Below are 12,856 nucleotides of genomic sequence, written 5' to 3'. Positions count from 1 at the left end.
TTTGTGATCCTATGGACTGGAGCCCGCCAGGCTCCTCTGTCCATGTAATTCTCCTGGCAAAGATACTGGAATGGATTGTCATTTCCTTCCCAGGGATCTTCCCGAGCCAGAGATCTGATTCTCTTGCATTGTAGGCATATAGATTCTTTACCATTTGAGCCACCAGGGAAGCCCATTTTTAATGAATAATATGGATGGAAGTAAGAATTGGCATGAAAAATTCTCACAGAGCACCAACATATCATTTGTCCTGGACTTAGCATCAACAAGAGTCAGATAAGTTAATATAACCAAAAACAACAACACTTGTGTTTATATTATTGACCAGCTCACTCTTGAAACTTTGAACTCTTGCGTCACCCTGTAGTATTCTGTTTTCTGTGTCTTCCTGAGCCCATCTGTTGTTCCTCCTGCGTCTCCTCTCATGAGGGCATACTTCTGGGCTTACTTAATCTGCTGGGTTTTTCCCTTTTTGGTTGTGCTAATGGATTGATCTGTACAAATTTTTATAAATGAACCCGTATCAGTCTGTGGCTTCTGTCACAGTCACACATGGAGGTAGAGTGTAAAAGATGAAGAACTCTTGTTTTTGTTTTCAACCGAAAGCATCATTTTTGTAAAATTTCTAGTGATTTTCTTTCTAAAGCCTTTCTATGTTATAAAAAGACAAAATAGTACTGTAGAATTGCATTGCTTATTTTTGAAAATTTTGTTTTATTATCTGATATGAGTGAACATCTTCTATAAAATTCTCTTACAGCATCTCCAGGAAATGAGTATTTTTGGAAAATCAGAATTAGAGAAAACTATTGAGCATTTGACATGTGTTAATCACCAGGTAATTTATCAAACTGGATTTGGGGTATATTTTGTTGTATGAATGACTGTTTCAATTATATTTTAATGTACTGTATGTTTTTAAAATTACAAAATAATATTTTAGAGAAGCTGTGTATCGGTGACTGACTAGGAGTGTGTACTTTGAAGATTGACTACATGGATTCATATCAATACATCTCTGTCATCTGTTTTCTGTAGGCAAATTTCTTAAACTTTTTATCTGTTAATTTCTTTGTTTGTAAGATAGAAATAGTACTCAAACTTATTTCTTAGAGTTTTTGTGAAAATTAAATGAATTAATACACATCAAGAACCTAGAATATTCACTGCCATATCATAGGCTTTCGTTAAGTGTTAGCTATGATAGTTGTTTACTCATTTGTTTTTTTAAACAAAAAATCATGTAATATAGCCTTAGAATAAAAGTGAAATTCCTTTTCATTCCTTATTGCTCCCACTAAAGATAGGGTTTTTAACAAATTGGTAAGTGTTTTGATAGTCTTCTTTTTTTTCTCACTGTGTTTCCTTTTGACTAGTTTCCTTCTCCATGTCTTCACTGTTTTTATTCATCTACTAATTCTATCATCTGTCTCAACCAACCTTGGGCCAGTTGATTTTTTTTTCCTCTTCCACTTAGGTTGTATTTTCCTGCTTCTTTGCATTCCCGGTAATTTTAGATTGGATGTCAGACATTGTCTATTTTATTTTTTTGGTTGCTGGAGAGCTTATATTCCTAGAAACACTCTTGAAGTTTGTTCTAGGATACGGTTAGGTCAGATGGGAGTAGCTTGACCCTTTTTGGTTTTGCTTTTAAGTGGGACTAGAGGAGCATTTAGTTTTGGACTAGTTTTGTTTTACTGCTGAGACCAAATCTTTTTGGGTATACTCGCTGCCTGTTGCCGCATGAATTACGAGGTTTTCAAATGACTGATGGGAAAGAAACTATTGCTGACTTGGCATGAGCCCTCAGTAGTTCCCTCTAATGCTTTGGTGGTTCTTTCCCTGGCCTTGGGTAGCTTTCTGTGGGCTGAGCTTCTGCTCAGCTGAGACTCAGGGGCACCGTTTGTAGATTCTGGAGCTCTCACTCTATGCTCTGTCCCCTCTAGTATCTGCCCTATAAATTCTAACTGCTCTGGCCTCCCTTGACTCTCAGGCCCGTAGTCTGAGTTCAGGGGGCCACCGAGTCCAGCTGGATTCCTTTTCCTGTGTCACACCTAGAAGTTCTTCCAGCGACAAGCTGGAGCAGTGATCGGGCTCGTCTCATTTATCTCATGTCTCTTAGGGGCCACTGTACATCACTGCTTGATGCCCAGTGTCTTGAAAACCATTGTTCCATGTATTTTGCCTAAATTTTTAGTTACTAAGGGTCCCTATCACTCTAGCCTGCCCAGAATCCAAAAGCATGACTTAATAAACTGGAAAATATATCTGAAGTACTAGAAGTCATTGAAAAGAGAGTAGGAGATAGAAAATATAAACCAAGTTTAAAGCCTTAGAGAATAAAGTGAAAGTGTCCAACATTTGTTTAGTCAGAATTCTAGGAGATTAGAATATGGGAGAGGCTGTATTTCATGACATAATAACTGATACTTTTCTAGGTATTATGGGAAACACAGAAATCCTCCAATTCAGAATGCACAGTGAATTACAGTAGCATGACAAATCCCATGCAATATAGATGAAAAGAAAATCCATACCATTTTTATAGCAAGAAATAATACAAGATGCCTGTGTATAATTTTGAAGGATCCTAATAGAAAATATCTTATAACCTTATTAAGACATTAAGATCTTATGGAGTGATGTATCAGGTTTATTAAAAAGGTGACAGATATCATGTTTGTAAAAAAAGGTAAATCCTCCCCAGATTCATCTGTAGAATTGATGTAGTTTCATCTGAAATCCCAAGAACATGATGTGTGTGCGTGTGTGTGAAAATTGACAATAGATTTTAAAATTTACATGGAAGCAGAGAGTCAGGAGTCAAAGAAATTTTAAAGAAGAATACACTGTGGAATTTGTCCTACTAGATATGAAGGCTTTAGAGTTAGTATTTAAAATAGGGTGGTAGTGCTCAGGGATTAAGAGTGATAAAACCAGTAGAAAGCAAACCCACAAATTATAGAAATTCGATATATAGAGGACTCAGATCAGCAGGATAAGAGAGAGTTATTCAGTAACACTGTTTCTGGGATGGGCTTCCTTGGTGGCTCAGCTGGTAAAGAATCCACCTGCAATGTGGGAGACCTGGGTTTGATCCCTGGGTTCAGAAGATCCCTTGGAGAAGGGAATGGCTACCCAGTCCAGTATTCTGGCCTGGAAGATTCCATGGACCTGCAAAGAGTCGAACACACCTGAGCCACTTTCACTTCACTTCACTTGTTTCTGGGACAATTGACTGTTCATATATATGTATTTAAAAAAGGAATTGGATCCTACCTAAAAGATATGCCAGACCCAAAAATCAGTTCAGGGTTACTTGCATCCTTGTGTTCAAGAAATAACTCCAAATTTTAAAAGAAAATACAAGAGAAAATCTTTTTTACCTTAGCAAAATAACAATAGCAGTCATTTATATAGCATTTACTGTGTGTCAGGTAATTTTCTCAACATTTTATATATATTCATATACATATAATTTTAATTCTCACAGCAACTACAAGCAGTAAGTGCTAATATTATCCCTATTTCACAGATGAGGAAAGTGAGGCAAAGGGGAGGCTTGCCGAAGATCACACAGCTAGCAGGTGTCTCATTCCAGAGTGTCTGCTCCTAAACAAGACACAACAAGTTTATTCCTTTAAAGAAAACATAGATAAATAGGACCACATTGACAGGAGTAGCTTCATCAAATAGCTCTAAGTTGAAAAGACAGCCACTAATTAAGAGAACAACTTGCTGTACGTTTAATCTAAAAAAAGCGACAGAAGTTGTGAACTGACACTTCACGGTAGAAGAAATTATGAATGGTTAATAAATATAAAAAGATGTTCTACCTCAAAAATAGAGGAAATGCCAGCTAAAACCAAAGCAAAACCATTTCACATCTTTCAAGTCATCATAAATTAACAAGTTATAGCTAGTTTTATTAGTATGTGAAGCTTCTGGGAGTGCCAACTGGTACCTCTTTGAAGAATAATTTGGCATTGTTCTAGGTTGGCCAGTAAATTACTCTTATTAGTCAACAAATCCATTGAACCCTGAATCAAAGTCAATAAACTATGGCCCCCAGACTAAATCTGGCCTCCAGACTGTTTTTGCAATAAAGTTTTTATTGGAACACAGCGATGCTCATTTGTTAATACGTTGTCTACAGCTTTTTGTGTTATAGTACAGTAGTGGCAATGGACCGTAAGGCTCAGAAAACCTAAAATGTTTGCTCACTGACAGAAAATAGAAAACAATCTAGGTGTCAGTTGTGAGGAACATAGATAAAGAGTGATAAGTCATACAGTGGAGCGTTACAGAGCAACAAAAATGAACAGCAGTAGGCACAGACATCAGCACGCATGAATCTTACAGATATGTTGAAGAGAGCGTGTAGGGGCTTCCTTGGTGGCTCAGGGGTAAAGAACCCTCCAGCCATTGCAGGAGATCCAGGTTTGATTCCCGATCTGGGAAGATCGCAGGGCTGCGGAGCAGCTAAACCTGTGTGCCGCAAGTGTTTGAGCCTGTGCTCCAGAGCCCAGAACAACGACTGCTGAGCCCGTGTGCTGCAGCTACTAAAGCCCGACGTGCCCTGGAGCCCACGCCCTGCAGCAAGAGAAGCCACTACAGTGAGAAGCCCAAGCACCCCAACTGGAGAGCAGCCCCCACTCTCCACAGCTAGAGAAAAGCCCACCCAGCAACAAAGACCCAGTACAGCCAGAGATAAATTATTCCTCAAAAGAAGAAGAAAGAAAACATGCCGTATGATTCTTTTTATATAGAGTTTCAAAACATGGTCACATAAACTGTATGTTGTTTGGAGATTCATACAGATGTGGTGTGCTAAGGCAAGCAAGAAATGAGAAACACGAGACCTAGGATAGCTGTTTCTGTGGGCAGGGATGAAGGGGTGTGACCGGAGACTGCTCACAGTAGTGTCAGAGGTTCAGGTAGTGTTTTTTAAGCCAGGTGATTCCTGTTTTTAATCTTCACACCTTGCATGTACTTTTGTTTGTAATATAAGAATCTGGAACTTTTAGTGCAATTTTTTTTCCCTTCTCACTTCCCTATCCCACAGATTACCGTCCACAGTGGTTTAACTTCTTTTCCTGGTGTTTACCTCCCTGTTTCTAAATAACTGCTTGTGCTATTTATGGATTTAAGATTATTTAGTGAGTCTCCAGGATGGTAGTTGATCGCTTAGCACTCCCCTATTCTTCCCCCATTAGGTTAACATAGTTTAATTAGATGTTTTACTCTCTTTGATAGTTACTGTCTATATTGCTAAGACTTACCATGGTTTATGACTCAGCCAAGTGGAACAATATTACTCTTGCCTTTTTCCTTGTAGACACTTTCCTAGAGTTACTCATTGCTTTTGTTTTGTTTTGTTTTGTGTTTTGTTACTTTTCTGTTTTTCATTGCTGATTTTTATCACGGACTTTATTTCTGCCACATGCCTTTCAGTATTTTTTGTTTTCAAACCTGTCAGTTCTGGTCCTTTCCCCGCTAAAGACCTTCCTTCTTGAGCTTTCCATCTTCCTGCGTCCTTACGGACTATGTCTCTCCATAGCTGTCCTCGTAAGACTTTCCCTGTCTGCCCCTCCTACGCTGAACCTCATGTTTTCTTCTCTCTTGGTTTGTTCCTTCTTCTGGCACAGTACCTTCTCCAGCAGTTTCCTGAAAGAGAATGCATGGGAGGAAATTTTGTTGCTAGTCTATTTGTTTGAAAATGTCTTTATTCAACTTTCAGATTTATGATCTGGCTTAGGGATATGCCAGTCTCAATTGGAGAATTGTTTTCACTAAAAATTTTGAATACTGTCCTTCATTTGTCTTTCAGCTTTCTTTGAGATGTCTGATGCTATTCTGTTACTGAGTCCTTTGTACATGACGTGTTTTTATTTCTGAAAAGTTTTAGGGTTTTCTCCCTTTATCTCGTTTTCATTTCTTTGGTAATTTACTATTCTATTTTCTCTTTCTGAAACTATTATTAGTTGGTTTTTGACTTCCTAAAAAGATCTGATGTTCTTATCCCTTCTTCTTTATTTTCTCTTTGACTTTTTTCTCACTTTCTGGGAGATTGACCCAACTTTATCTTTTAGCCCTTCTATTTATTTTTTGTGTATTTTTGATTTCCAAGAGAACTTTGTAGAAAGAGATAACTGATAGAGGAATAAAGAAGATGTGGCGCACACTTACAATGGAATGTTACTCAGTGGTTAACAAGAATGAACAGTGCCATGTGCAGCAGCGTGGATGGGCCTAGAGAGCGTCACACTGCGTACCTGGAATGCCCATGTAGTGGACACTCCCCCACCACTGCATGGCCTCATGTGCTCAGCTTCAGTGCAGTCGGCTGGCCGCTCATTGGTGTTCCTGACCGTGGTCATTGTAGGTCAGTGATACCAACTGGGGTCACTTCTGCCTCCTAAGAGAATTTGGCAATACCTGGAGGATTTTGTCTGTCACAATTAAGGAGGAAAAGTACTTGAATCTAGTAAGCAGAGGGCAGAGATAACTGCTAAACAGCCTACAACGCACAGGACCGCCCCCCGCAACAGAATTATTTAGTGTCAACATCATTAGTTTCTAAGTTCAGAAACTGCTTTAGATTGTATTTTTTTTTTCACTCTGAACCACTATTCTATCTACTCTTTGTCTTTCACAGGTTTTTTTTTTCTTCAGACTTTAAACTTTTTGTTTTATATTGGGGTATACCTGATTAACAGTGTTGTAGTAGTTCCAGTGAACAGGAAAGGACTCAGTCGTATGTATACACGTATCCATTCTCTCCCAAATCCCCCTCCCGTCCAGGCTGGCACAGAGCACTGAGGAGAGTTGCATGTCTATACGATAGGTCCTTGTTGGTTAGCCATTTTGAATATAGCAACATGTACATGACCTTCCCAAACTCCCTAACTATCCCTTCACCCTGGCAGCCATAAGTTTATTTTCTTAGTCTGCAAGTCTCTTTGTGTTTTGTAAGTAAATTCATTTGTATCATTTCTTTTTAGATTCCACATATAAGAGAAATCATACGATATTTCTCCTCTGTCTGACTTACTTAGTATGACACTCTCTCGGTCCATCCATGTTGTTGCAAATGGCATTCGTTCATTCTTTTTAGTGGCTGAGTAATACTCCATTGTATATATGTACCAAATCTTCTTTATTCCTCTATCAGTGGGAATGTAGGTTGCTTCCATGTCTTGGCTATTGTAAACAGTTTTGCAGTGACTATTCCTACAAGTTACTGAAGTCACCGGTTCACCCTTGTTTTCTTTCTTGTTCTCTTTGTCCTTAAGAGTATAATATTTAACCTTTACTGTCATTTTAGCGCTGTTTCTAGAGGAAGAGGAGATAAAAATGTGTGTGGTCAGTCTGCCATCTTAACTGGAAGACTTAAATTTATCACTAGTATTTCTTGGTTTTGAGTTTTATAGATAGATCATTATTACATCTAGAATTTATTTTTGTATATAAAATGAAATAGAAATCTAGCTTATTTTTTGTGTCCAATGAGTGGCTGTCCCAACTCTAGTTTTTAAAGAGTTTATTCTTTTCCCACTTTCTTAAAATGCTGCCTTTTTACAGTTTACATCAGGGATATGTTTGCTTGTCCATATGTGAAATTCATACTGTTTTAATTACAGTGGCTTTTAAATTTATTTTGATATCTCATAAAGCAAGTCTAGCTGCATTCTTAACCACCCCCCCAGTTTTTACTGTTTTTTTCTTAACTTTCTTTTCTCCTAAATAAATTTTAGAATGAAATATAAGTCACTTATCTAGTTTAAAAAGATTTTGTTAGGACTCTTATTGAAATTTCATGGGATTTACAATTATGTTGGGAAATTTTAATTCATCTCCAATACTGTGTTCCCCTTGAGAAACACGGTGTGTCTACATTAAGTCAGGCTGTGTTTTGTGCTCTTTAGGAAAACGTTCACTTTCTTTATACAAGTCTTGTCCATTTTGTGTTTTAGTGATAGTGTTTTCTGTCCTGATTTTTCTTCAATTCAGAACTGTCTACTTTTTTTAGAAATTTTTCCTGCTGGTGTTTTCCCTTCCTGCTTCATTGCTGTTATGGACATACTCTTTCCTTCCTTTTTTGTCTTTCCTTTTTTCTTTGGTTTCAGTGATATTGAAGAGGAGAGATAAATGTGTTTACCTGCTCTTACATCTAGAACCTAAAGTGTACACATGACTTTTAATGTATTTTTAAATAAGTCTAATTTATTTCCTTAGTTTTCTTCCAGAAATATTATTAAAGAGTGCTTAAGGAAAAGAAACTGAGACATATCCCTATTAATTTTTTAAAATTATAGCTTGAAAACGAAAAATGTGAATTAAAGTCTAAAATATTTATAATGAAAGAAACAATGGAGTCTTTAGAGAAAAAAGCAAAATTCCAAGCTCAAAAACTTAGCCATGTGGCTGGTGACTCATCTCATCAGAAAACAGAGATGAACTCCCTTAGGTAAGTTTACTGAAGTTTTATTTTGCTTCTGAGCATGAGCTTGTGGCTATTTATGGTTCATAACAGTGGTTTTTGGGCTAAGTCTTTGAAAAGCAGAAGTTCCCAAAGCTGCCCTTATGACAGAATAACTGTGGGAGGCTTTGTACAGTATGGACTGAGGGGCTGACCTCAGGAGGTTTTTTTAACTGTGTGAATTTGGGTAGGTTTTGAGCACCTGTACGTTTAAAGACTCACAGATTAATATGGTTGCAGGCAAATTTTTGCATCTGCCTCCTTCAAACATCTCCCTAACAGATACAGGCATACTTTGTCTTACTGTGCTTCAATTTATTGCTCTTTACCGATGCTGTGTTTTTTACAAATTGAAGGTTTTTAGTAGTCCTGTGTCAAGCCAGTGTATTGGTGACATATTTCCAACAGCATTAGCTCACTTTGGGTTTCTGTGTCACGTTTTGGTAATTCTTTCAATATTTCCAACTCATTATATTTGTTAATGATGATCTGTCTTCAGTGAGCTTTGACTATTATAGCAGTTCACTGAAGGCCCAGACCATGGTTATTATATTTTAGAAATAAAGTTTTTTTTAATTAAGGTATGTGCATTGTTTTTTCAGATGTAATGCTATTGCACACTTAACAGACTACAGTATAATCTAAACACAGCTTTTATTTTTATTTACTTATTTTTTTAATGGCTTTGAATTTGAATTTTATTTTCTACTGAAGTATAGTTGATTTACAATGCTGTGTTATTTTCTGGTATATAGCAAAGTGATTCAGTGTACAATAAAGTGATTTAGTATATATATATTTATATATACACACATATATGTTTCATATTCCTTTCTGTTATGGTTTATTATAAGATATTGAATATAGTTCTCTGTGCTATAAGACCTTGTTATTTATCTATTTTTACATACTAGTTTGTAGGCCCTTGTTGTTTACCTATTTTAAATATACTAGTTTTTACCTGCTAATCCCAAACTCCTAATTTACCCCTCCCTCTTTTCCTTTGGTAGCTATAGTTTCATTTTCTATGTTTGTGAGTCTTAAACATAACTTTTATATGCCCTGAGAAACCAAAAATCCACGTGACTCACTTTATTGCCGTATACTCTTTACTGGGGTGGTCTGGAGCCAAATCTACAATATCTCCAAGATATGCCTGTACTTCATATTATTGGGTTGGCCAAAAAGTTCCTTGGGGTTTTCTTGTGATGTCTTATGAAAAACCCTAACTGTTTTGGTCAGCCCAGTATTTGTACTCCGTAGTGTAGAATTGCTAAAATTTTTGCTACCTGTGTCATTGTTAGTCTCATTCTTCTTTCAAAGAAATCTAAAATCAGAATATTTATTACAGAGTCTAAAAGGTGATGTGTCTAAAAAATGGTAAGGAGGTCAGTATGGCCCAGGTAGACTGTATCTACAGGTTGACTCAGGTTATAAAGAACTAAGTATGATAACTAAGAGTGAATGGATTTTACTGTATAAACATGGAGAAAAAACAGAAATTTTTAACTAAGGGGTGACATGAGTAACATTCCTGTTAGGACGTGAACTATGGCAAAAATAGGGAAGGTGGATTCAGAGCCTTAAGAGACTGATGGAGAACACTGGAGACAGTGGACCAGGAGTCAAACAGTGGCAGTGAACTTGGAGAACAGTGGCCAGATTTAGGAAACACTTATTACACAAAATCAGAACAAACAATGTAATAAGACCAACAGCTTGCTGTGTTTGTTTAATTAAGGAATACTATTTGGGAAGAACTAAGGTGGAAACTTCTTTCTGCCCCTCTTGTTCCCTTGCAAGGCACTATGTACATCCTAAGATGGAAAGCAGACTAAATGGAATGGCCTCTCATTCTGGTTCATGTCTGTATTCAGAATTTGTCGTTGCTCAGTTGTGTCCAACTCTTTGCAGCCCCATGGACTGCATCACGCCAGGCTTCCCTGTCCTTTACTGTCTCCCAGAATTTACTCAAACTCATGTCCATTGAGTTGGTGATGCCATCCAACCATCTCGTTCTCTGTCATCCTCTTCTCCTCCTGCCCCCAGTCTTTCCCAGCATCAGGGTCTTTTCCAGTGAGTCAGCTCTTCACATCAGGTGGCCAAAGTATTGGAGCTTCAGCTTCAACATCAGTCATTCCAATGAATATTCAGGGTTGTTTTCCTTTAGAATTGACTGGTTGGTTCTCCTTGCAGTCCAAGGGACTCTCAAGAGTCTTCTCCAACACCACAGTTCAAAAGCATCAATTCCTGGGCACTCAGCCCTCTTTGTGGTCCAACTCTCACATCTGTACATGACCACTGGAAAAACCATAGCTTTGACTCTACAGGCTTTTGTCAGCAAAGTGATGTCTCTGCTTTTTAATACACTGTCTAGCTTTGTCATAGCTTTTCTTCCAAGGATCAAGTGTCTTTTAATTTCATGGCTGCAGTCACCATCTGCAGTGATTTTGGAGCCCAAGAAAAGAAAGTCTTTCACTGTTTCCGTTGTTTCCTCATCTATTTGCCATGAACTTATGGGACTGAATGCCATGATCTTCTTTTTTGAATGTTGAGTTTTAAGCCAGCTTTTTCACTCTCCTCTTTCACCTTTATGAAGGGTCTCTTTAGTTCCTCTTCACTTTCTGCCATTAGGATGGTATCATCTGCATATCTGAAGTTGTTGATATTTCTCCTGGCAATCTTGATTCCAGCTTGTGAGTCATCTAGCTCAGCATTTCTCATGATGGTACTCTTCCTTTAAGTTAAATAAGTAGGGTGACAATATACAGTCTTGATGTACTCCTTTCCCAATTTTGAACCAGCCTCTTGTTCCATGTCCGGTTCTAACTGTTGCTTCTTAACCTGCCTACAGATTTCTCAGAAGACAGGTAAGATGGTCTGGTATTCGGAATATTCAGAATAGGAAGCAGAATTAAAAGCTCACTGGTCAGGATGGTCAGAATCTTGAAGGATGAGGCCATTCTATAAAAACAGGACTTTGCCTTGACTATTGGAAATAGGTTTTAAGAGAAAGAGAGTTGATGATAGAAAACTGAGAAAAGCTTTAAAACTACAAGGAAGCCTCTAGAAAAATACATACAATTAATTTTATTTTTATACTGTATTATTTTTTAGAAAGATGGAATATTTTGAAGAAAAGACAAATATATATAATATAATGCCATTGATTATATTGAAAGAGCTTTAAAATAAGAAATTAAAGAAGCTTTTAAAATAAGCAAATTATTTTTTAAGATCTTTCATTTTTTAAAAGTTATTTCCACCAGAGATAAAGAATCCCGTTTGTTTTTGTCTGCTGACTCTTTAGGCTAGTAAATGAGCAACTACAGCGGTCACTTGAGGATTATCAGCACCGACTTAACATGAAAAGAAGTGAACTTGAATCAGCCCAAGCACAAGTTAAAATACTGGAGGAAAAATTAGGTAAGTGTTCTTAAATTTTGTTTTTGCTGATCCTAATTTACTTTGTCTAAGAAACATTTCTTTTCATTTATAGGTAAACTACACCTCAGGATGACTTCACAGAATGAAGAGGCTCATGTAATGAAAAAGACCATTGGTGTTATTGATAAAGAAAAAGATATCCTTCAGGAGACTGTGGATGAGAAGACAGAAAAGATTGCAAACTTACATGAAAACCTAGCTAGTAAAGTATGTGACTATTAAGTAATATTATCTGCCATCTGAACAGAAAATCTTATTTTATTCTGTTTCATAAATGCAGTTTTTTTTAATTGAAGGATAATTGCTTTACAAGATATACAGTTCTTATTTCATAAGAACCATGTGCGAGTTCCCAAGACCCAGAGCCATCTTTCTAATATGTTTAAATTTCATTTTATCCCAATAATTTGAATTTTTAAAAATTCTATTTCTAGAATACAATTTTATCATATATGATTACAGCAAACTCAAGGAACAATTCAGATTCTTAGAGTCGGTAGAAATATGCCAATATGTGAAATAAAATTGGTACATAGAAATATCTTTACATAGAGGCTTCTTTTATAACATGTTATATGATTAAATTTAAACTATATAAATGTGATAAATTTTAGATATCAACTGGAGATACTTCTACATGAATGGTCTAGAATCTGATATATTTTTATAATTTCTATAGGAAAAAACTATTACTCAGATGAAGATAACAGTCTCAGAGTATGAATCTTCTCTGAAGTAAGTAATTGATGGAGTGGCATCCAGCTTTTTAAGAAATTTTCAGTGAATGCAGCATTATCTATTTGGCTAGAAGTCTGGCAATAGGAAAATTTCTATTTTCACTTTTCCTATTTTTGTCAGTGGCAGTTATCATTTTCTCAATCTCTTACATGGAAATTGTTATCTAACTTTCTCCCTCTGTCATTGACG

The 12,856-nt window shown here is 36.8% G+C and overlaps 1 protein-coding gene across 3 annotated transcripts in view; it reads left to right on the top strand.

Moving 5' to 3' along the window:
• CEP135 (centrosomal protein 135) overlaps positions 1–12,856 on the top strand; it is a 75,126-nt gene that overhangs the window by 41,749 nt on the left and 20,521 nt on the right. For all 3 annotated transcript variants that reach the window (XM_043906708.1, XM_043906707.1, XM_043906709.1), the window contains 5 exons: positions 761–838; positions 8,319–8,470; positions 11,793–11,908; positions 11,982–12,136; positions 12,609–12,664. In XM_043906708.1, coding sequence (XP_043762643.1) covers positions 761–838; positions 8,319–8,470; positions 11,793–11,908; positions 11,982–12,136; positions 12,609–12,664 — 557 coding nt within the window. The remainder of the gene's footprint in view (positions 1–760; positions 839–8,318; positions 8,471–11,792; positions 11,909–11,981; positions 12,137–12,608; positions 12,665–12,856) is intronic.

This window comes from Cervus elaphus, chromosome 6, assembly GCF_910594005.1.
Source record: "Cervus elaphus chromosome 6, mCerEla1.1, whole genome shotgun sequence".
NCBI lineage: Eukaryota > Metazoa > Chordata > Mammalia > Artiodactyla > Cervidae > Cervus > Cervus elaphus.
The sequence above is the reverse complement of the archived record's forward strand: the minus strand, read 5'-3'. Positions and strand labels throughout refer to the sequence as shown.